Below are 26281 nucleotides of genomic sequence, written 5' to 3' on the forward strand. Positions count from 1 at the left end.
AAGTGTTGGTCTGGTGCCAGGCAAATAACCACTTCCTCAGTGTCAAGAAGGTAAAGGAGATGGTTATCAACTTCAGGAGAACTCACGCCGCTCACTTGCTTCTTTACATCAGCGCCACAGCAATGGAAACTGTGGTAGTTTCAAACTCTTGGGAGTGCATATCCTGCACAACTTGTCAAGGTCCCAGAACACATTCTACACAATCAGGAAAGCTCACAAATCCCTTTACTTTCTGAGGAGGCTGAAGGGAGCTGGACCTTGCACATCTATACCCAAGTCATTCTACAGATGCGCAGTAGAGAGCATCGTAACAAGTTGCATCACTGCATGGCACAGAAACTGCACTGTGATGGACAGGAAGGCTCTGCAACACATAGTCAAAATTGCCCAACGCAACACCAGCACCAGCCTTAATGCTAACAAGGACATATATACAGAAAAATGTTGGAAAAGTGCCCACCTACCCTGTTTGTTCCAGTCCCACTGGGGACGAGGCTATGTATAATCCAAGACCAGACCACCAAACTCAAAAACTGCTTTTTTTTCTCCAAGTAATAAAGCTGATCAACACCTTCACACCCTCAACCACCAATACTTCATCATTTCCTGTCAGTCACCTTCTGTATAGACATTTCGGTGCCTAATGTCAATTTACAGACATACAATCATATAACCATATAACAATTACAGCACGGAAAGAGGCCATCTCGGCCCTTCTAGTCTGCGCCGAACTCTTACCCTACCCTAGTCCCACCGACCTGCACTCAGCCCATAACCCTCCATTCCTTTCCTGTCCATATAGCTGTCCAATTTAACTTTAAACAACAACATCGAACCTGCCTCAACCACTTCTGCTGGAAGCTCGTTCCACAAATCCATGTATGTGACCTATCTTACATAATTATACATTGAGCTTTATTATTATTTTTATTATTACTTTCTTCATCTTGTTGTGTTTTCTTGTGCTGCATTGGATGTGGAGTAACAATTATTTGTTACACCTTTACATTTGTGTAACAGAAATGACATTTAAAAACCTTGAATGGTGTAGCGACCTCAGTCCAGGCTGTGAGTCTAAATATTAACTGAATTAACAATGGCTGGTAGGGGCAGCATTCAGAATACATTCGGATGGTGTGTCCTCCCTTCAAATGGATTACAGCTGCTGAGGAGCTTGTGTTTGCTGTTTAATTTGAAATAAGAAAATCCTTTTCAGTCTTTCACAATTTGGGGCAAAAGCTGACAACACACAACTTGCATAAGCAAAGGATTTAACCCAATCACAGCTACAGTACTAATTAACCACACATTTTAATTTAGGAGGTAACCTTTGTGAATCTTCAAGAAAAGCAGTTAGCCTCTTCAGTGAGTGGGTTTTGAGCTCAAAATCTTACATTTTCAATCATACTGCCAAAACTAAGATCATACATAGATTGCATAGACATACAATCATATGGCAAAAGTGTTCTTTACCTGGACAGCAACACCTGTTCACTGTATATACAGGATCTGCTCCTCTGTTTTAGACATTAGAGGATCAGGTGAATACAGGTTGGAAACCACTGCACCATACCAAACAATTTGAAAAAGATCATCCAGAAATTTCAAATGAATGGAAAAAAACACCACAGGGTCAAACCAGCTAACAAAAAATTTAGTAAAATGTGCATACAAGTGAAGACAGCTATGTGAAATATTCCACAAGGTAGGAGCTCAATTTGACAGAATGTTCGTTTTATGAAGATCGTTTTTTAATGTAAAATATATTTACATCTCAGGAAATTCCATTAAAATATTAAATGCTTCACAGATTATAAATCAAATGCCAAAATAAATAGTCTTTCCCTATGAGCTTTCTACCTGTGGGAATGAAACTGGAGACAAAGTGAGATGACATGAATCACATTCCACTGGGAGTGAAGGGCAATTGAATGATGAGAGTTATTGGATTTCATCATCTGAATTACCCTGCTAATGGAAACTGAAGTCAGTTCTGAGCATTGCAAAACATCTGCTCATTAAGAGGCTCTCATACCTGTGTACAATCCTAAATTTCACATTATCTTTTGAACATTCTTTTGCTAGCTGAATGAAGATACTTCTGTTTAACTGAACACTCACTGAAGAGACAGTTGCCTCTGTGGTAAAGTTAGTGAAATTTATTAACATGTCATATTCGCATCAGCCATTATTATTTGAAAAATGTTGTGGCTCTAATCAAGTTCTGACTCCCTATGTCATGTAACACTCAACTTAAGTAGTTTTGCCCTAGCAAAAAAATACTTACTTGTGCCAAATAAGTGGGAACCACCTGCAGCCACATGAGTAGGGCACAAGGAGAGGAATTGAGGGTTATGGGGAAAAGGCAAGTAGATGGAGATGAGTCCATGGTCAGATCAGCCATGATCTTATTGAATGGCGGAGCAGGCTCCATGGGACAGATGGCCGACTCCTTGTCCTTTTACTTATGTTTTTACGGCAACTCTTTGTCTGTTTTACCTGCCATACATGTAGCTGTCCAATAAGTTGAAGCAATTTCAGTGTTTGTTGTTATTATCTTGTTCAAAGATGATAGGAAACACTATGTAATCATACCAGATGACATGTGAAGTTCTCTAATTAATCCATGAGTTTTTATTTTTATTTCCACAGTCCAGTTAGCATTTTCATATTTCATCGCAGAAAACAATATGCTCATGCAATGGATAAACTATGATAGGATAGGAATTCATTGCCATCAAAGCATAGTAGTAAATCTAACGGTATTGAAATCCAGCTTAGGTAAAATTCACTTTTCGTTAGGTCAGAGACTTCCTGTACAACCATGTACATTGTAGCAGGAAAGATTCATGGTTCAATTTAGTATCAGAGATTGCATACAGTATACAATCTGAAATTCTTACTCTCCATTGACATCCGTGAAATAGAAAAAAAACAAAAGAATGATAGAAGCACCAGAAACCCAAAGCCCCCTTCCCCCACATGCACAAGCATCAGCAAAAGCATCGACCCTCCCCCCACCCCCCGGTCCCCCAGACATACAAGGAATAGCAAAGACCCCAAAGAGACCTTGATCTAGAGTCCATCAAAAACTACAGTCCACCCCAACACTTCAGTATCTCAGTTTCTCTCTCTCTCTCCAGAGCAGAAGATAGCAGCTCACGGTTCTGATGTTACAATCTTCCGCTTCACTTCTCTGAGCCCCCCCCCCCAACACGAGGACCGACGGTAATGAACAAGTTAACTGAGGAGTTCCCAAGAAATTCACAACTCTGCTTGTCATGTGAACGTGTAATTGAGTGCAAGGAATGTTCTTCAGGGCAAGGCCTGAATATTTCTTTTGTTCTTGTAAACTATTTTCTTTGGAGACTCAGTTTGCAAATACTTTCCAATCTAACGTTGCTCAACTGAAACAGGACCACTTATATACATCTCAGTGCAAGATTAGAAATTTTGTGTTCACCTTTCTTGATTCTGGGGCATCATGAAGCTTAACATTGATTTTTTTTTCACACCACAGTGCAGGTTCTTTTCATTTAAACACATCTTAAATTATATAGATCTCAATCAGCACAACGTGGCAAGCAATGAAGCATTGAGCACCGAAAAGCAAAAAGCATAGTAACAAGATCTTTGACGTGTATGTTACTACACTAAGTTATTCTTGAAGGTATTAGCTACAAGCTATTAAAATAACAACTCCTCTGAGCAAACAAATAAAAGAATTGTGATCATAATTGTCATTTCTTTTCTTTGTTCTACCTACATCTATTAACTTTTGAAAAACTTTGTTTAAACATTGCCCTGATTGAATCATCATAACAAGTGTAGAGCTGGGCCTTCAATCTTACCACCCATTATAATAATGTGACATACAGTATCATTGAAACTTTGGTGTTTGATTGCATTAATTACCTTTCATTGGGATATGCCAATTACCTTAAAGATGCTTTAACCTCATATTGTATCCCTAACGATACTATCTTCAAATTCTACCGAGAATATAGGTAATTAGGAAACAAGTGCTTGTCTACCATAGGTGGAACATCTCAGGATGCAAGTCTATTGATCAAGTTTGTGTCCAATTCTCTGATGGTATGGACTGAATTAGTTCCTTGATGAATTTAGAGTTTTTCAAAATTCTTATGCAAAGGTAAAAATTCATTCTGCTGCAAGTTCCCTGGTGATGTGGTAAAGTAATGAGGAGCTGCCCACTTCCAAAGGAAGCCTTACTTTCTACTAGCACGTAGTTTTCAGTCTGTAGAATATTCGTCAAAATCCTCCACAATATTGGTTATTTAAACATCCAGATCAATTTTACCAACATGTGGAGCTGGTGACCTAAGCCGGCTTTCCAACACATTAGTGACCCTGTTTCCGTCACTGGATTCCATGTGAAGTTCAATGGCAGTAACTTATCTTGGAGGAGTAGCCCATCATTACAATGGAGACTGTGAATCTGACCCAGGGTAAGAAACTTATTCAACTGAATGGGGATTCCTAGCCTGGAGATTTGAAAGAAAATGTTATTTATTGTTTACTTGTATTATTTTAGTGCTTTTAAATCTTTCTTAGTGTGCTCTTGTATTTATAATTAATTTTATACACATAACAGTTATTAGATATGTCAGATTTTTAATATCACCGGCCTATGCCACAAAATTAAACCTAAGTCAGAAATATGTTAGAATTCGGGCACAGTCAAAAATCTTTTGAGTATATTCCCAGCTTTAGCAAAACGCAAAATTCTGTGCCACTCTGACCTCTTATTAGGGTGCTCAGGGGGTACGAGACCAAATTAAGTCCTGTTTGTCATGGAGGCTTTGTTATGCCTCATCAGTTACCTTCTGGGTGCGGAGGATCAGCTTCATTGATCTTCCACACCACACCACAGCTAAGAGTGGGTAAGTGAGTGGGTGGGGACTATGGGCAGTGAATTTGGGCAGCAGGCTGAATCCACTCTGTTTCCTGATATGCAAATACTGGAATGGAAAACAATAGAAAATAAAATTCATTTCTGATAACTAGGACAATATCACAACTTGCCCTGTAGTTGAAATTTGAAGGCCCAGCTAACGGACAGAACAAAGCTGAAATATCATCCCTGTTCTAGAAAGTCCAGAGGTCACACAGCGGCAGTGCGGAAGGTTCTACAGATTGCTACTGCAACCACTCACCTTATTACCCGTGCAGTTAATTCCGAGGTTATTCATGGACGGCATCTTTCCATCGAGACTGGGCTGCTGAAGCTGCTGCTCTCGTTGCAGCTGTTCTCTCATCTTCCGAGCTTCCTGGATGGCCTTCATCACTGCGTCCTGGTCACCCAGGAAGGCCGTCGAATTCAGAGTTGAGAGGATGTCTAAGGTAGAGAGAAGTTCAGTAGTCATAACAATTGACAACTTACAAAGAGATCCCCTTTGTAATACAAGAACTAATTATGAACTACTTAGTATCATCCATTTGTTTTCAAATTCAAAATTACTCAGAATGAAAAAAATGTGCCATATTCTACAGTCAACTTTATCATTCAAAAAAAAATACTCATTAAAACAGAGGCAGATTTGATTCAGATAAGAATCTCCCAAAGCTGTTAATTATTAATGAAGCCATTCCTTTCAGTACATTATCTGGAACACTGATTCCTAAGAATGCGCTCTGCATTACCACAACCGTCTCTTGCAAATAGACTTGTGCTTCTTAACTAGATGTATTAGGCCCCGTACCACTGACCCAATACAGGTAATATTGAGGTAGGCAAAGCTGAGACTGCAGTTAAACTACTTTCCCAGCTGCTGTTATTTTTTATTCTCATCTTTTTAATTTTCATCATCTCTTTTCAAATGGTTTTAAAATAACCAATTTTGCTTAAGGTGTGAATTACTGAAGTGCAGTGATCTGTGTAGGGATGTAGGACTTTTTGGTAATGAATAATGTTTCCCTCCGGACTCCATTTTCAGTTGTATCAGTCAGACTTTCTGCTGCTCATCATCCAAAGCCAATAAGCACTTTTCAATTATGTTCAGCACCACTGCCTTAATCAGAACTACAAATTATTTTGAACTCTGTATTGCAAATGAGGACAAAAGAACGAATGCACTTTGAGTTTGCTCATTTGTTTGTTCTCTTCTTTTTTTGTCACAAAATGAAGCACACGGCTCAAGGTGGCAATAACATCCAGGTAAAAAATACTTTGCAAGCTTATTACCTGCTAGAAATAGAGCAGCAAAACTTGCAAGTAGATAACTTTTGGGCAATTACATCATTATCTCAAATGTAGTAAGGGGGAAATTTATTCCTGGACCACTTTCTTTCAGTGGGGGCATCACTCAACACTGTGCTTTTAGCGAATACAGGCTATAGAAATGAAATATCCTAAATAAGGCCAAAATTTCAGAGAGTGCTATAACCTTCAGCAACCAACAACAACTCTCATAGACCTACTATAAAGAACCTCCATTTACTAGTTTCCCTTAAAAAAAAATTCTCCCTTTCACAGCTTGTCCTGAATTGTGTCTGTTTTTATACTCAAGAGCCAGTCAGTAGTGGAATCAGGCCCAGATACACTTGGGGCAAGAGGTCTGCCAAAGCTTATAAGTACAAAGTGGTCTTTCTATTTGATTTCAAATGTTGTTGAAATAGACTGCCCAGGCAGAGGACCCAATTGACCAGAAAAATCACATGATATATTTTCATCAATGCTATGCAATTGAAATTTATTTTTCACCTGGAGTGAAACCAGAATTTTAAGCAAATACTTCCAGGCCTCATATACCAACGTAGTCATGAAGTGATTTGTACATCGGGGCTGCATTGTTCAAATTCACCCTAGTGATGGCATTGGGTTTGCTAATTGCAAAGTTCTAAATGCAAATGATGATCTTAAGCTCGATCTGATAAAGATAGCTATAGGTACCCTCACTAAAGGGAGGTTATACAGCAGCTGCCTACTCTTCAAAGTCTAGTTAATTTCCCTGTTTATCCTCCACGTCAATTTAGGTGACCAATATTTGAGCAGTGGATTCCCCCCTCCCTACCAAGGAGGAGGTACGTCCAGCTAAGAAAGTAGCTTAAATACAGCTCATTAATTTTCAGTGATACACATATAAGTCCAGACAAAATTCTTAAAACACATTTAAATCTCACAGAGGATTTCTATCTTATAAAAGATTTCCAAATTGCAAACTATTTCTATAATACAAAGGATTTCGAAAACACAGGTACAATGCCTACAAGCATAAAAGACATACCAGTGAGTTACAGACAAAAGAATCGTCCATTGCAGAAATTGAAGGCAGAAGAATGGATTCTAGTTCACCCCATCTTTCTGTAAATTTTCTTAATCTTCTTTACCATTCTTAACAAGCCTGACTGCTGTCTACATGTACACTGTTTCTTTGCCTCTTGGACGACTTCACATACATGTGATATTTTTTAAAATTCCTTTTCACACAGCTGGTTCAAAAGCTCTGGAGAAAGATATTCCAGATACCCACAACTAAGGTTACAAAACAATTTTTTGAGTACACAAACCTTCCAATTATTAATAAATCAGCTATTGGATAGGCTAAGTGATTGTATCAATCTGGTCTGCAAGCTTCCTTGAACTAAATAACTTACACAGGGTCGTCTGTTTCTTGTAGAGAGTGTTGTTTGTTTGCAAAGCTGGCCTTTTAACTTCAGACTGATTATTGCTGGCCATTTACATTAAGAACTGAACACTGGCTCCCATTTATGACAAGAAGCTGAACAAAGAATATTGGATTTGTTGTGCATTTACTATTTCAGTAGTATTTGAGTAATAATGTAAACATATGGTTCATTGAGCATACTTGTTTGTTTAAATATTTCATTACAAATTATATGTAAAAATAAGAAAATTGCATATGTCTATCTTAAAGTAAAAATGAAGTTAGACACAACTTTTGGATTCTGCATAATTTCCTTTAAATTAGCTTTATGGTTTGGAGTTAAAAAAACATAATAGTGGTGATGAGGACGTTTTAAACAAACTCGAGATGACTCCCTACCTGTTGAAATGCGGTGAGATGTTTGAGTTTTTAATAAAGCACAGCCAGAAACAGATGAGAAAGAAACAGCACAGCACATTTTTTCCAGGGAAGCACATTTTCTTCACAAAGGAAAAGACAACTGAGTTTAAAAAAAGGCAGAAAATGGAAGAATTGATGGGTTCATAAACAGTGAGTTCCAGGTGATAATGATCATAAAAAAAAGAGCAAGAATGGCTGGCTACATTAGAAAGACTGATGTGTTTGATTACACAAAAGATAACCAGATTTTGTAAATGAAACAGATTGAGGAGTAATTTTAAAGCAAATGCAATAGCCAATGAGAAGCAAGTGCCAATTTTGATGAGTACATTGGATTTAAAGGCATACAGTTTGCTTAGGAATGAGTTTTGCCGATATTGTTAACGTAATGCAGGACAATTTAGAACCAAAATCATTGTTGAATACAGAACAGTTCGTGTTTCATAAGCGGAATCAAAAAGAAACGGAGCCCACTTCAAGTGTACATAGCTGAAATGAAGAGATTGTCTGAGCATTGTCAACTCAATGATGGGCTTAATGATGCACTGGGGATTGTTTAGTTTGTGGAAGCTTACAAGAAAGCATTCAAAAACAGCTCCTAACTGAAGCACAACTTACATTTAAAAGACCACTTCAATGGAAACAGCAGACAAAGATGCAACTGAGTTGCAGTAGAACTGAAAGTAAGTATGCACAAAATTATAATATCTGCCTGGCTGAACAGATTCTGTTACTGTTGTAGCAATGGTTCTCATACACCAGACCAATGCAGGTTTTAAGGTGAAACTTGATAATGATGAGAGTTACATAGTACTGTGTAGCCTTGAGATTTAAATGTGAAAACTAACAATAGACAAGCAATATGGCTTGCACCAGAAGAGAATAGTAAATTAACTAAAATTGAATTGGGCACTGGCTCAGCTGTTTCAGTCTTTCCACAAAATGGGTTTGAACAGCATTTCAAAGATATTGAACTAAAGCCTGCAGGTATCCAATGAAGAACTTAAACTGGAAAAAAGACAACTCCTGTGGGAATGACATTTGTAACAGTGAAATACAACAACCAACAAGCCACATTGGGCTTATATGTGGTTAAAAACAAGAGGGCCAGCATTGTGGGGAGAGATTGAACCAACTATAACTTGATTGGAGATTTATCCATCATTTGCATGCCACATCCCCATAACAGAGTCACTGAAAGCGAATTAAGAAAGGTACTGGATGATACCACCACTGTCTCCATGCTCTACACCATGAAGCATTGCTCAACAGAAAGTAAACAGGTGTTTGTGCCAACCTCTATGTTTCTGTTTGGAAAGCATATTAGACCAAGCAAAGGCCAAGACGCTCAGAGGAATCGTGGAAGGGGTGACAACAGTGGTTCCACTACGACAGTTTTTGTTGCCAATATATCTGAGAAACTTCTGATATATATATTTCGCAGTTACTTATGCAATACGGCTTGATTTAAAACTGAAAGAGAGATCCAGGAGCTTCAGGAAAGTTGCAGGCATTCAACTTTAGTGCGTATAAAGCAGCGGACCCCAACCACCGGGCCGCGGACCGGTACCGGGCCGCAGAGCATACGCTACCGGGCCGCGAGGAAATGATATGATTTGGCAATATGAGTCAGCTGCACCTTTCCTCATTCCCTGTCACGGGCCCCACCTTTCCTTGTCAGCTGCACCTTTCCTCATTCCCTGTCACGCCCACTGTTGAGCTATTTCGCGGGCGTCGTCCATGTCAGCGCGGAAAGGAGATCAACTCCTCGAGCTTGCAAATGACGGCAGGCTGATAAGTCTGTTTGACATAACATCTCTGCCGGCATTCTGGATCAAAGTTAAGGCTTAATATCCTGAGATAGCCACGGAAGCACCGAAAACGTTGCTTCCATTTCCAACATATCTCTGCGATGAATGTAACAAAAACTAAATTGCGGATTAGACTGGACATAAAGAACCCCATTCAAGTATCGCTGTCTCCCATCACCCCTCGACGGCACCGTCTTGTTGCAGGAAAGCAAGCCCAGGGCTCCCACTGATTCAGCGATATTGGTGCGTTGCAATGACTTTATAAGTTCATATGGGGAAAATATGCGCTGTGTTTAATATCCAAACGTTACTTAAAATGTTATGATGCTATTGACTTATATAACCATATAACAATTACAGCACGGAAACAGGCCATCTCTGCCCTTCTAGTCCGTGCCGAACGCTACTCTCACCTCGTCCCACCAACCTGCACTCAGCCCATAACCCTCCATTACTTTCCTGTCCATATACCTATTCAGTTTTTCTTTAAATGATAATATCGAACCTGCTTCTGACACTTCTACTGGAAGTTCGTTCAACACTTACTTCAAGCTCCCCTGTCCTCCCCTGATAATTGACTTACCGCTATATTCATGCGAGGAAAATGCGGTGTGTTTAATATTACATTTGTTAGATAAAGCCTTTTAGAAATGAAATTGAGTGTATTAGCCACTTATCACTGATATTCCAGTCATGATTAACACCCTCCTCCGAACAGAATTGCCAAAAACAATTTGTGGAAAAATAATCGGCAGGTGCACGCATGCACACTGTTGCCCGCGCAAGGCTTCATGGTCATTGTAGTCTTTCTCTGGGTAAACGCAACGTATTTGACTGCTACTCTTGTCCGTTGGCAATCATCCCGCCCACCTCCCCACCTCCTCACCCCCTCCACCACCGGTCGGCCGCTCCGCCGGTCCGCAAGAATATTGTCAACATGAAACTGGTCCACACTGCAAAGAAGGTTGGGGACCCCTGGTATAAAGAACCAGACTGTGCTCTACGAGCATTATGATTATTGCATGAACTTCAAGTGGGAGACAAAAATGCTACTTGTAGAAGTAGAGATAAAGACCAAAGCCAAGCTGGATGAATGGAAAGCCAAAGAGAAAGGAGTCAATGGAGATAAGAAAACAGAGGACTCGTCAGATGATGCTGAGGATGAGGAAACCAAGAGGGGAGATCGGACGGTAAAGTGACCAATAAAAGGATTACTGAGAAAACACTCCAGTGAACAAAATGCATCTTCCTAAGATCAAGATGCACATCCTAGAAAGAAGAAAAAAAAAGAGGATGATATAAGTGCTATGGAAACGGAAAAGGATAAATAAGACCTAATTTCTCGAGAAATTAGCAAATTCAGAGAAACTCATGAGAATCACAGAAGGAAGAAGAAGTGAAGAAAAAGGAAGATAAGAAATTGAAGACGAGAGAAGAGCTAGAGAGAAAGAACCTGAGTGAGAAAAAAATGCGTGAAAAAGAGAAGGAATGTGAAAAAGAAGAGAGCAAAAGAAGCCGGGACCGGGAGAAAAGCAAAGATTTATGTAAATCCACAGAGAAAAGCCAAGAAAAGTATCCAGAGCTGTCACAGCCACTCCCTGCTATCCCAGAGTCAACTCCTACAACCACCACGTAGGAGGCCCCAGAACCTGAGATTGTTTTCACAGCCACAAGTCCCACCTTCCAAGAAAAATTATTTCACTTGTCAAGGAAAACATTATCCCACAAAAGCAAGAAGGCCTCCATAGTGATTAAATCTTTAGGCCTGAATGGGACAATTTAAAAATTTACTATGCTGTGGATGTCTGTATGGTAGTTGCATTATATAGTATACTGAGTATGCAGTTGAGATGTATTCTCTATTGAGTTCGAGTTTATAGCTAAGCAGGGAGGAGTGTTGTGTATTTAATATTTCAGTAAGTTTGAGTCATACCTCATCACGCCACCACATGATATGCGTGTGCCTCACTTAAAGTAAGAACTAAGTTAGATTCACTTAAAATAAAAACTAAGCTAGACTCATATATAAAACTCTATCTTTCCCTTTAAATTGGTTTTATGTCTTGGAGTTACAAAACACAACAGGTTGGAAGTTTAAATTACTGAAAAAAGACACTTTTATCTCTAGAAGTGTCAGATGCTGTGTTTAGAAAGCTGAGCATAACAAGAAAGAAGGCCTTCCGGCCCTAAACAGTAAACATCCATCATAATTTTGTAACATTGCGGGGAAATCTGGATCAAATTGTGTAGGGGGTCCTTAATATTGGACATCCCTGCCCTACATGGTCTTCCCACCGGACAATGGACTAAGCTGTTAATCAGTGAAGTTTGTTACCAACCTTCAGACTTGGCCCCCTCCTTTTCAACGCAGACACCTCAGAACCACACCATGTTCACACAAGCCCCAGTCTACCAGCTCCTAACCTTGACCACAGATTCTGCCAGAGCCCCCCCCCCCAAAGGAAACAAAAGTTCATTCACATCCATTCACATGTTTACACACTACACAAAACCATACCCCTCCAAATTGAATATCTCCGAACACTGGTCCATATCCTATCCATCCACCACCAATGCCAGCCCAAATTCCACTAAATTCTACATCTGCATCACATCCTCATCAATACACAGCAACAAAGGTCAGTTCCCAAAACCCATGTCTTTCAAAACTCTAGACTTCAATGCCAACACCTCATCTTTTGACCTCCATCTCTAACTTCCCCTGCTTACATTCCCCCCCACCCCGCAACTGAACTTTAAATGGAACTACAGTCACCAACTCAACAAACCTGGAAAGTTTGCACCTAGGCACTTTGCCATAGCCTTGGAAGTGTTTGTGTATACTGTACTAGAATTTCTGGGAAATATAGTCACCAGCTGTGTTGCATTGAGGTCATATGAATATATAATTCACAATCACAAGCTGTGGTACTTTGAAAATAGGAGGGGTGACCTGTATTGTAATTGGATGCTTTACATCCAACAAACAACTCTATAAATGTATCAGACGGAAATAGAAGGAAAACTGAAGCTACTGCTTGGGTCTGAATTACGGAAAGAATGTGTGATTAAGAAAAAGGAAGAAATCAAAAGAAGACAAAATATATTTGTTAAAAGTCTCATTAAGGTAAGTAATGTTTATCTTGTTTTATATTAAATCAATATATCATGTAAAATGCTAAATATGTCTATATTCACATATTTTTACAAGAATTGAATGGGGGTACAAGAGTTGTATGGCGCATCTGAACTCATGTATGAAAAAATTGATGCATGGAATGTAAAAGGTTGGCCACCCCTGCTCTATGACATAATGCAGTGGTTCCCAACCACCAGGCCGTGGACCGGTACCGGGCTGCAAAGCATGTGGTACCGGGCCGCGAGGAAACGATATGATTTGGCGATATGAAACAATATGAGTCAGCTGTACCTTTCCTCATTCCCTGTCACTCACTGTTGAACTTGAACACCACCCCCTGTCGGCCAGTCTGCAAGAATATTGTCAGTATTAAACCGGTCCGTGGTGCCATAAAGGCTGGGTCCTCTGACATAATGGACAAACAGAGGAGCATCTTAACAGACTGATTTCACCAAGGTGCACCACTGAATGCCACAGGAGATCCTTTCTCCCTGTGGCTATAAGACTCTACAACTTCTCCTCCTCAAGCATATAAGAATATGATTTCACTGCACTATTACTTTTTAATGCATATTTCAAATTCTTTTTGTACCTCAATGCTTATATTTTGTGTTTTAAAATATATATTTCTGACTGAACAACCTTGCAACAATAATTTCCTTCAGGATTAATAAAGTTTTATCTTATCTACAGTGTCTAGTCTTGAAAATAATTCCAATGCCAGACTTGTTTTATTTCAGTAGCTGGATTTGCCAAGAAACATAGGTCTGGAAAGTATTTTCAGTTAATTTATAGGAAACCATGTTCTAATTCCTAGTTTTCTTTCTCTATGTTTCAAGTTCTAACCTGTAGGAGCTTACCAAAATGTCCAAACTCCATAAAATGGACAGCAGATTTCACCAACCCATGCAATGGCCTGTAAAATGGCCACCTATTAGTAGCAAAGGAGAGCATCATAATATCAAGAAAAGTCAACAGCATTAAAACTGGCCTGTTTTCCCTTTTTTGTACCTACCTAAAGATGATCCTCTTCCTGGAGTACCTCCCACAGGGCTGGGGATGCTGCTTTTGTTGGGCAGATTGACCGGACTGGATTTATTTGTATGGAAGAAGCTTTGGGTGGGTGATGTGGGGGATCGGACAGGTTCTGAAGTCTTAGGCCTGGCTGACAGATTGAGTGGCTGAGCTGCTTCATCCTGCAGATGAACCAAAAGTGAGAACACACATCAACAGTGAAATCTGCACAAACCTGACACACTCTTTTAAAGAATTGGTATTGGATCCCAGTCCATCCAGTTGCACACCACACAAGGATACTCCAGCTACAGCAGTTTTAAAAATTTCTAAATTTTCATTGTAATCATAATTTCAGGATTTAACTTAAGAAACTTCAACCTGACTGAATAAAATTGTGAACTCTACCGATTGAAAATTTGTTGATATTTAAATCTCATTTTTTAAATTTCATTTTTAAACAAAAGCTGGTGCTAATTTTATAAAATTATCATTAAGATTAACAGTCTAGACAATTGGAAAAGAAAGTGGTCCTGCTTAATCAGCAGCTTAGACTTTTGGAGAGCCTGCACCCAAAATGGATATTGGAAAGCTGCACTGTCAATTGTAAGTACACTTCTAAAAGTGCTTAAGTTTCATAAGAAAGGTGGTGCTCACTCTGAAGACAATTTCTTCTGTAAAATCAGTTAAAGGATAGCTAAAAGGGAATAATAGAAGAATAATTTCAGAGTGGGATGACTTGTTTCCCGAAATGACCTGAAGTATGTGGTGGAACCCAACTATTCTTAATTCATACGTAGCACTTACTCCAAAAGCACAGCTCAAGTTGTTAAGATCTGCAGATGACACTATTACGAAAGGGAATTGTTAAGTCTATTAAAGCAGGCTTCAGGGCTTGGTAACATACATCAAAGTTGCTGGTGAACGCAGCAGGCCAGGCAGCATCTATAGGAAGAGGCGCAGTCGACGTTTCAGGCCGAGACCCTTCGTCAGGACTAACTGAAGGAAGAGTGAGTAAGGGATTTGAAAGCTGGAGGGGGAGGGGGAGATGCAAAATGATAGGAGAAGACAGGAGGGGGAGGGATGGAGCTGAGAGCTGGACAGGTGATAGGCAGAAGGGGATACGAGAGGATCATGGGACAGGAGGTCCGGGAAGAAAGACGGGGGGGGGTGACCCACAGGATGGGCAAGAGGTATATTCAGAGGGACAGAGGGAGAAAAAGGAGAGTGAGAGAAAGAATGTGTGCATTAAAAAGAGTAACAGATGGGGTACGAGGGGGAGGTGGGGCCTAGCGGAAGTTAGAGAAGTCAATGTTCATGCCATCAGGTTGGAGGCTACCCAGACGGAATATAAGGTGTTGTTCCTCCAACCTGAGTGTGGCTTCATCTTTACAGTAGAGGAGGCCGTGGATAGACATGTCAGAATGGGAATGGGATGTGGAATTAAAATGTGTGGCCACTGGGAGATCCTGCTTTCTCTGGCGGACAGAGCGTAGATGTTCAGCAAAGCGGTCTCCCAGTCTGCGTCGGGTCTCACCAATATATAAAAGGCCACATCGGGAGCACCGGACGCAGTATATCACCCCAGTCGACTCACAGGTGAAGTGATGCCTCACCTGGAAGGACTGTTTGGGGCCCTGAATGGTGGTAAGGGAGGAAGTGTAAGGGCATGTGTAGCACTTGTTCCGCTTACACGGATAAGTGCCAGGCGGGAGATCAGTGGGGAGGGATGGGGGGGACGAATGGACAAGGGAGTTATGTAGGGAGCGATCCCTGCGGAATGCAGAGAGAGGCGGGGAGGGAAAGATATGCTTAGTGGTGGGATCCTTCCGCCACCTCCAACGGGATCCCACCACTAAGCATATCTTTCCCTCCCCGCCTCTCTCTGCATTCCGCAGGGATCGCTCCCTACATAACTCCCTTGTCCATTCGTCCCCCCCCTCCCTCCCCACTGATCTCCCTCCTGGCACTTATCCGTGTAAGCGGAACAAGTGCTACACATGCCCTTACACTTCCTCCCTTACCACCATTCAGGGCCCCAAACAGTCCTTCCAGGTGAGGCATCACTTCACCTGTGAGTCGACTGGGGTGATATACTGCGTCCGGTGCTCCCGATGTGGCCTTTTATATATTGGTGAGACCCGACGCAGACTGGGAGACCGCTTTGCTGAACATCTACGCTCTGTCCGCCAGAGAAAGCAGGATCTCCCAGTGGCCACACATTTTAATTCCACATCCCATTCCCATTCTGACATGTCTATCCACGGCCTCCTCTACTGTAAAGATGAAGCCACACTCAGGTTGGAGGAACAACACCTTATATTCCGTCTGGGTAGCCTCCAACCTGATGGCATGAACATTGACTTCTCTAACTTCCGCTAGGCCCCACCTCCCCCTCGTACCCCATCTGTTACTCTTTTTAATGCACACATTCTTTCTCTCACTCTCCTTTTTCTCCCTCTGTCCCTCTGAATATACCTCTTGCCCATCCTCTGGGTCACCCCCCCCCCGTCTTTCTTCCCGGACCTCCTGTCCCATGATCCTCTCGTATCCCCTTCTGCCTATCACCTGTCCAGCTCTCGGCTCCATCCCTCCCCCTCCTGTCTTCTCCTATCATTTTGCATCTCCCCCTCCCCCTCCAGCTTTCAAATCCCTTACTCACTCTTCCTTCAGTTAGTCCTGACGAAGGGTCTCGGCCTGAAACGTCGACTGCGCCTCTTCCTATAGATGCTGCCTGGCCTGCTGCGTTCACCAGCAACTTTGATGTATGTTGCTTGAATTTCCAGCATCTGCAGAATTCCTGTTGTTTGCGTTTAAATTCAGGGCTTGGTAATCTTGTTTCTAAATTGAGACCATTTAATATGCTACCAAGATAAAAGAACTTTGTTAACTGCTTTCCCTGTCATTTGGAAACAACCTCGATGACATAACAGAAGACAATAACTTAGTAGTTTGTAACATGTAGTATCCTCTTATTATACAAACCACATAATAAGAAAGAGAGCATTGCAGGAAAAGAGAAACTTAAATGCAAACATGGCTAGCAAAAGCCTTTCATTACTAAAATTGCAGCAGCAACCACATAGATACAGCAAGCAGATATTTACTGAAACTTAGATACTGAAATTGGAAATCCGCATTATCAGATTTATTCTCTCAGAACTTACCGTAACAGTCATTTAGAAATATGCCAATATATATTTATCCTGATGTAAACATTATTAATTTTGAACTTACACATATTTTAAGGGGCACCAGAAGACAGAACATTACCTATTTTGTGAAAACATTTAGAGGTAGCCTTTTAGCTTTTACTGCCTGGCAGTAGCTAATCAACTTGACCCTGTCCATTAATTAATTTTATCTACTGACAGAGAAAATTAAAACATACGTCTAATGTCAAAGTCACTCCGGTCATAATGACCAATGTTTATCTGGACTGTCCTATCCAAACAAACATCCCAGACCTCACATGAACTCTGCCACCTGTAACTTGCCAGTTCCCCATATCTTTTCAGACTGAAGGCAGTGTTATGTTGCTTGTCTGTTATGAGTGTTATACAATTCTAAGAGTGAAACACAAGTTACTCTTTCAAGGTTGTTTTGCTTTGATTGAGCTTTTTCTGCATTGAAATTCTCACATTGTTGAAATTTCTGCATCACACACACAGTTGACAAAGGACTTGCTTTGGAACATTGCAGGACTTAGACCATATTGTCTTGGGAACAGCCATCCTTGGCCAACCTGAGAGACCCGCAGGAATTACTTACCTTCAGTGTTCGCATTACCTACCTCCCTCTACACACTGAAACAAACTACTCATAGTCACTTTAATTTTCCATCCAACTCCCACATAGAGAAGCAACAATACATCTTCCATCTGGGCAAATTCTCTAAGTATACAGTATGTAACAAGGTTAATTCTGTATATCTTTCCACAAATGCAGTCTGACCTGCTTGGTACTTCTAAAATGTTTTGTTTTAATCCCATACAACCCCAATGTCCTGCTCAACTCCCAGAACCTTTGATTCTTTGACATTTCCTCCCCCCTTGCTATACTTCCAAACCCCACCTACATGTCAACATGGCAGCCTCTGTTCTGTTTCTACTTCGTGCAATACATCAACATGCAAGGCCGCCTGATATTTGCACTCACCACCAGGAGATGAGGGTTGTCCTTCCCTATGCCCAGCTCACCACCCTCCTAAATAATATGCTTCAATCCTACCCTTCACCTCATGACTTTTGCCACCAAACATAAATAGGGAAGGAAGTCCTTGCTTCAGGACTCATAATGACGACTATTAGGTCTATGGTTGATCTAAATCACATTTTAGGGTTCTGCTGCTGGAAGGAGGAGAGAGCCAGATGGAACATTTTGAGTGCGAGGTGTGCCGCGCCCAACTACTGAATTTAACATGGTAGGACAATGACAGAAATCCTATTCATCAACCCCAGTCTAAAGCAGTCTTTTAGAGCATTCCAGTGCTGCTCAGTCTCCTGGCTGTAAGGTACAGATTGAATGGTTGATGCATGCCTTGGCAAATGATTGAAAGGTACAGGATTACCATAAGACTATAAAACCAGCAAACTCAGGAGCAGAGTAAGGCCATTTCGCCTATTGAGAATGCTCTGCCATTCCACCATGATTGATTGATTATCAGTCTTAACCCCATCCTCCTGTCTTCCCCTGTGACCTTGGATACCCTTCCTGCTCAAGAACCTTTCAACCTCCATTTTAAATATACGCTATGACTTACAGAGGGCAATGTGGCAATGAATTACACAGATTCACCACTCTCTGACTAAAGAAATTCCTTTTCATTTCTGTTCTAAAGGGATGTCCTTGTATTCTTGGGCTGCACTCTCTGGTCCTAGACTTCCCCCCTCTATAGGGAACATTCTCTCCACATCCATTTTATCAAAGCTTTTCAATATTCAATAGATTTCAGTGAGATTCCCCCCTCATTCTTCTAAACCCCTGCAAGTATGGCCCCAGAGCCATCAAACAGTCTTCATACATTAGCCCTTTCATTCCTGGGACTATTCTCACGAACCTCCTCTGGTTCCTCTCCAATGCCAACACATCCTTCCTTAGGTATGGAGCCCAAAACTGTTCACAATACTCCAAGTGCAGTCTGACCAATGGCTTATAAAGCCTTAGGATTACATCTTTGCTTTTATATTCTAGTCCTCTTGAAATGTATTCTAACATTGCATTTGCTTCCTGACACTGACTTAACCTGTAAGTTAACTTTTAAGGCATCCTAAATGAAGATTCCAAAGTCCCTTTGCAACTCTGATTTCTGAATTTGCTCCCACTGAGAAATAGTCTATATCTTTATTCTTTTTTTTTAAAAAAATACATGACCATACGCTTCCCTACATTGTATCCTATCTGCCATTTTATTACCCATTCTCCTAATGTTTGTCCTTCTGCAGACTCTTTGCTTCCTCAACACTATCTGACCCACCACCTATCTTTGTTTCAAATACAAACTTGATCACAAAGCCCTCAATTCCATCACCCAAATCAAGGACCTATAGGGCACCATGGTAGTGTAGCGCACTGTGGTAAGCATGATGCTTTTACATCTCAGGGTGTCGGAGTTCAGAGTTTAATACTGGCATCCTCTGTAAAGAAATTTGTATAAACATTCCATGTGTGCATGTATTTCCTCCAGGTGCTCCAGTTTCCTCCTACAGTCCAAAGACATACCAGTTGGTAGGCTGCTTGGTCATTGTAAATTGTCCCATTATTAGGCTAGGGTTAAACCAGTGGGTTGCTGGGCAGTGTGGCTTGGTTAAGGGGAAGGGTCTGTTCTGTGCTGTGTCTCTAAATACAAAGTACGAATAAATAATGTGAAAAGAAGCAATCCCAACACCGGCCCCTGCAGAAGACCACTGGACACTGGTAGCCAACCAGAACCATTACAGAAATCACTTTCAACAACGGTGTTCCACACAGGAGAACAACCTGCTGTCCATCACTAGCTGGGCTCGCGTATAAAGAATGATCACTTGGGTGAGATAGCAGAGACCAACATTTACCATGGATTTCTAAAATGGGGTAAATTACAAATTACCACAGAGAATAGGAAATGAGTCTGGACAAAATAAATGTTGTGTGCATCCTCTTTTAAAACATTCATTAAGATTTGGTGTGTTTGTGCATCTGCAGCAGGAACAGAAAATTGCTCCTCTGATAGTTTCAAAAACCTGCAGTATTAACTGTGGTACATTGCATAGTTAATTGAAAATACAAAATAACAAAGAGTGAATACAACATCTGATTATTTGGTTGGATGCTACTTTTTAACCTCAGGGACAGAAATGGTTCTCTCCTGTAACATTCAAATAAGAAGCTAATTAGCCAATTCCTAAAAGATTTAACTAAAGGAAGGCTCATTAGTCTCTCTCTGTACTTGCCTTTATTTACATAAACACAGTAATTTTATTATTGTAATGTCGGTGCTTACTCATGTTGACAAATTTAATTTGGAACTAATATATTTTGCGTTTCTAACTATCAGCTCAACTACATTTGAAATGTATTCTAACAAGAAAGAGTTAAATATCCCACTTTGTTTTCTGAATTCAAAATTGAAATGATCCTTCTATGCATAAGCCTGGTTTAACCAGTTATGGTGCAACTCATGCTTCTGGATGCATGTTCTGTGTTAAGGGTGGAGAACAAAACCTTCTGAGCTGTAATGAGGGAGCTGTTTTGTTAATCGCGATCTACCCCAGACTGGAAGTTAAATCAGAACTAAGCTACATGAAATTCACACAGAAATGCTAGAAATATTTAGCCCATCAGGTGATGTTCAATGCGAGAGTAAGAGACTTAATGTTTCAGATTGATGACCTTTTATCGGACTAGGAGAATTTTGTTGTAAAGTGAGTTTAAAGATTGGAAAAAAGGGACAAGAACAAAAGAGGAATTGTGTGGTATGACGGAGACATTAAATGGCTAAAGGGATGCAGGATAAAATAAGATAGCGATAAGCATGTAAAGAAACAAGAGATGAACGTAGAAACGGTGTAAATGTAAATAGCTGATGAATGTATCAGATGCAGGGTTCAATCCAGAAAGCTGTCTTGTCCCCAGAGAGGGAACTGAAAGCTGTTCCTCAAGTTTCCTTTGAGCTTCACTAGAATAGAATGGAAGCATGGGAGAGAAATTGGTGTAGAAGTGGAACAGAGATTTAAAGTGACAAGTGTCCAGAAGTTTGAGGGGATACATGTCCTATGATGTTATTATTGGAGTTATTACTCCTTGATCAGCTAATTATTTCATTCACAGTTGCCATCACACAAAGACTGATTTTTCAGTTATAATATTAATTGTCCCCTAAAAGTTTCCTTCCTGTGAATAATTTATAGACTCATAGAAAGATACAGCACAGAAATGAGCCTACCTTAGCAATGCTGATAGTAATGCCTATCTATGCTAACCTCACTTGCCCATATTTGGCCCATGTCCTTCTGCTCCTTTCCTCTCCAAGTATCTGTCCAAAGTAATCTGTACAAAGCTAATTCAGTCCAAATATTAGATTAGATTATAAGGACACTCAGTCCTCGTTTATTGTCATTTAGAAATGCATGCATTAATAAATGATACAATGTTCCTCCGGTATGATATCACAGAAACACAAGACAGACCAAGACTAAAACTGACAAAAACCACATAATTATAACATATAGTTACAACATTGCAAAGCAATACAGTAATTTGATAAGAGCAGACCATAGGCACGGTAAAAAAAAAGTCTCAAAGTCCCGATATTCAACAACCTGTATGGAAAAACCTGCCCCTGGGATCTCCTTTAAACCTGTACCCTCTCGTTATGAACTCCCTTGCCCTGGGAAACCTTATCTATGCCCATCATAATTCTGTAAATCGCTATAAAGTGAACCCTTGGCCTTTACATGCAAGTAGAAATAAACCCAGCCTATCCAACCTCTCTTTCTAACTACAGTCCTCCAAACCAAGCAAAGCCAATCTCTTCTGCACGCTCTTTATTGCTGCCACGTCCTTCCTGTAGTGCGTAGAAAAGCGAAAGGTACACAACATTCTTTGTACAACTGTAACATGACATCCCAACATTTATCCTCAGTGCTTCAGACAATGAAGGCAAGCATAACAAATACCCTTTTAATTGTCCTATCCACCCATGTCATCACTTTCAGGAAGCTACAGACTTGCATCTCAAGATCTCTCTGTACATCACCGATCCTAAGGTCTTTGCCATTTACTCTATAATTTCTAACAGAATTTGACCTTCCAAGCTGCATTACATCATAATTGTCTGGATTAAATTCCATTTTCCATTGCTCTCCGCAAATGTTCAACTGTGTTTCTTCTCTTCTTGCTTTCAAAGTACTTCTGAAGCTTTTTCTTTCATTGTTCTTTGCTTTTCACATCCAAACTTTCCCTCTGTTAATCTTGTTATATTTCCTATGATAAAGTATTTGATATTAGATTTGCTGTCTACGTTCTACATGGAGCTTCAACCTGAAAGGGCATGGATACAAGTACAGACAACATGAAACTTCGTTGCAATGTACCCAAGATCAAACAATCAATTCAACACTTGACTTGATGTCCCTAAGATCAAGGAGTCCACTGAAAATACCTGCTTAGATAAAACAGATGAAGAATGCTCCCACTTCACAGAGGGAAACAAGATGCTACAGGAGAGCAGACAGTATTGAAAAGAGAGATCTTAAAATTAGCTCATGGAATAAGGCATATTGCATTACAGCAGTTAAGTTCTATGGTGTTTAATCACTATATGAGCTAGACCTTTACATTATATGGCAACACCTAGGATTCTAGGTTCATTTTTAACTTTACAGTATTTTCTGAATAAGTATCTAATAATTACTATTTATTTGGTGTTTTCAAATGAAAGCTAAAAGAATAATTTATCAAGAAAATGCTTTTTATAATTGCATCAAAGATTTTTGGAGATTCTCTAAATATAATTTATATTGTTCTATGGCGAATACTGAGGAATGTTGTATTAATATTGATTTCAATAACCACAACATTGCTGTTTCAAAACATTTCACCTGAAACCTGAAATCAGGAAATGTTCTCCACATCAGGAGAACTAGACTGACGTGTCCAAACTGACACATTTTTTAATATTATACAGCCCCAATCTTGATCTGTAAGATTAGCAATTTTATTTAGTTTCAATTTTATCCAACTACCTCCTACTTAAAATAGTTTCCCCTTCTTTCTGTCTGATAGTATATTCATGATAGCCTAGCTACAACAGTGTTTAACCTTAAGATATTTCTTTCCAGCTTCAATTCTGAGTCTATTAGGAAATAGGCCCTTTTCAGCATGTTAATTTCAGGGCCGCACTGCTACCTGGAGATAACTGCTTTAAATCCCCCTTCAGCCCACCAAACTTTCAACATGTGACTGCAACTGAAAGAATGAACTTCCAGTTACTCTGAACTAGCAATATTGAAAATCAGCATAATTCTATTTAACTTCCTTTCCAATAAGCAGCAGGAATTTCAATAGGTGGATTTTCAAAACCTATTGTTAACTTGTTACAATATTTATAAAAATGCACTTGTATAGTGTCTGTTTTCCTCGGGACATTCAAAAGTGCTTCATAGAAAATAATTATTTTGAAGAGGAATTGACATTATCATATGGAAAATGAAGAGGTGCTTGGAATCAATTTTCCTTTGCTGTCCCCTCACACAGATTTTTACACAGCACTCTGCTAAGAAACAAAGAGCTCACTTTTGGAGGAAAGGTGACCAAGGATGTTGATCAGCAGTTAAGTGCCCAACAGCATTAACATGAAGTGTATCTAACATCAGTATATACCTGCTTTATGTCAATAAAGTCTACATCAAATTGTTGAGGATAAGCTTAGGATACATTATAAATCTTGAAATCCTTGTCTTTCACTTCAGAAATATCAGCCACAGAAAGAAATTGATCAATGCTGAAAGATTTCAGACATGTTCACCAAGTTAAATTAAATCACCTTTTTGATATTATGTTAGCCTTCTTCTCAAGATACTAAATGAATATGACAAGGGTCAATCTAACACATTGTAAATACTGTATCCAAACTATAGTCTGCTGGGTTGAATGGCTTGTTCTGCCGCATATTCCTGTTTGCTCTTAACGATTAGCCTAGACTTGGCCTAGTTGTCTCAACTCTAAATGAGAAGAATGGAGAATCACGCTAAGCTCAATGCTACATTACGTATATACACAAAATGCTGGAGGAATTCAGCAGGCCAGGCAGCATCTTTGGAAAAGAATAAACAGTTAAAACAGGAAGGTATGCTGATTTATCACCTTAGTGACCATAACTCAAGCGATTTTGTTGGCTATGAAATATATGGGTACCCTGCAATTCAGAACAGCTTCTACACATCTTCTACAAACCAAATTTGACATTGAGCTTCATAAGGAGATGTTAGGGCAGATGGCTCATATAAAATTATAAGGGGCATAGATAGACAGCTGATATATTTTTTCCAGGGTTAGAAATGACTAATGACCAATGACAGGGTTAGAAATTACTATCATGGAAGGTGAGGGAATGCAAGTTCACGGGAGATGTACACGGCGCATATTTTTTTACATAGAGAAGTGGTGAGCGCCTAGAATGAGCTGCCATGAATGGTAAAGAGGAAAACACAACAGAGGTATTTAAGATGTTCTTATTTAGATGCATGAATATGAAGAGAATGAATGGATATGGGTTTGTGTCAGCAGAAGGGATTAGTTAGGTTAGATCTTTAATCACCAGTTTTGTTGGTTCACCACAACATCGTGGACTGAAGGGCCTAAACTTGTGCTGTGCAATTCCATGTTCTATGACCAATAGTTTACTGATGTTTCGCAGAATGCAGTATGACTGTTGTATTTCCATTACAAGGGCAGCAGTAATCAAAAAATACTTAATTGGCTGTAAATGTTTGGAGTGTTCTGAAAGCAGTGAGAAATGCAGACGTCTTTCTGCCTTTTTCAGACATCCCACCTCTCCCAGAAGTTCCCGGAGTCTCCCGCATATTGATAGCAGCTCCCTGATGCCCGAAAATTATATACAATATCCCAGAAATTGATTTTTTTGAGAGGGAGAGGGAGAGGGAGAGGGAGAGGGAGCATTCTGATTGGTCTCTCTTAGTGCTAAGTAGACCTATCAGTTTTCTCTGTGGGCGGGCTTTACAGTTGACCTCAAAAATAATGACAGTGTTGCTCGCTGCACTGTTTGCAACAGTGACTTTTCTATGGCCCATGGTGGGTTAAAATGTAAATGACATGTTGAGGTGAGATTAACAGGTGTCGTTCGTTCATTAGCATAGCTAACGTTATTTAAACTAACAACTAATAGAAGTTGCTGGTGCAGCTAGCTGCTAAGGAGCTACTCTATCGATGTCCTATGTGATGAGGCCAAACTCCCTGTAGACTTGCTTAAAGTTGTAATAGAATAAACATGATAATATAATATAACATAATATAATATAATATAAGTATATATTTTAATGTCACATTTTCTGCATATACCCAACTTGGTTTACAGATCAGACCAAATCACTAAACGAATTATTACATACACCTTGGAGGTCGACAGGGTGGGGGGAGAAATGGGGTTGCGGGGGGCAGGGTGCTACCTCCCTGAAATGAGTTTTTGCAGGGTGGGATGTCAGCTTTTTGTATTTCTGAAACCAAGGAAATGTTAATTATTGAAACAAAACAGCTAAGATAGAATGGCAAAATAGTGGGAATGCAGATGGGTGCTTAATATCAGAACCACTATCTCTGCCATGCTCTTGGCGTGCCTCCCCCGTCTCAGAACACTGTGTGGTAAATTCATTGCATTGATATTGACAACTTGGACAAATGGGGCAAATATGGGGAAGGCTGGTGCATTATAGTACTTTGCAAAAGTCTTACGTACATATATATTGCTAGGGTGCCTAAGACTTCTGCACAGTACTGCATATTGGTTAAAATAGGAAGGTGGTTCGGAAACAGAAATAAGGGTATTTAGCTTTGTATTAGCTCAGTAGTATTAAGTGTTATTTGGTAACTGGAAAGGCATAATATACAGTATTGTGCAGAAATCTTAGGCACCCCAGCTATATATATATATAAATAATATGTGCCTAAGAATTTGCACAGTCCTGTATAAACTTACTTCAGGTAAGTTATTCTGTAAGTGAATGAATATTCCTCCAAGAGGACCAGAACCTTGACATGGTTTGTGTGCTTCA

At 40.0% G+C, this 26281-nt stretch overlaps 1 protein-coding gene across 25 annotated transcripts in view; it reads right to left on the reverse strand.

The window, feature by feature from the left end:
* The window catches only part of sox6 (SRY-box transcription factor 6), a 630558-nt gene that overhangs the window by 55137 nt on the left and 549140 nt on the right, over window positions 1-26281 (reverse strand). For all 25 annotated transcript variants that reach the window (XM_063061910.1, XM_063061919.1, XM_063061914.1 and 22 more), the window contains 2 exons: window positions 14014-14194; window positions 5178-5359 (listed from right to left, as the gene is read on the reverse strand). In XM_063061910.1, coding sequence (XP_062917980.1) covers window positions 5178-5359; window positions 14014-14194 — 363 coding nt within the window. The remainder of the gene's footprint in view (window positions 1-5177; window positions 5360-14013; window positions 14195-26281) is intronic.

The sequence above is a fragment of the Mobula hypostoma genome, chromosome 11 (assembly GCF_963921235.1).
Source record: "Mobula hypostoma chromosome 11, sMobHyp1.1, whole genome shotgun sequence".
NCBI lineage: Eukaryota > Metazoa > Chordata > Chondrichthyes > Myliobatiformes > Myliobatidae > Mobula > Mobula hypostoma.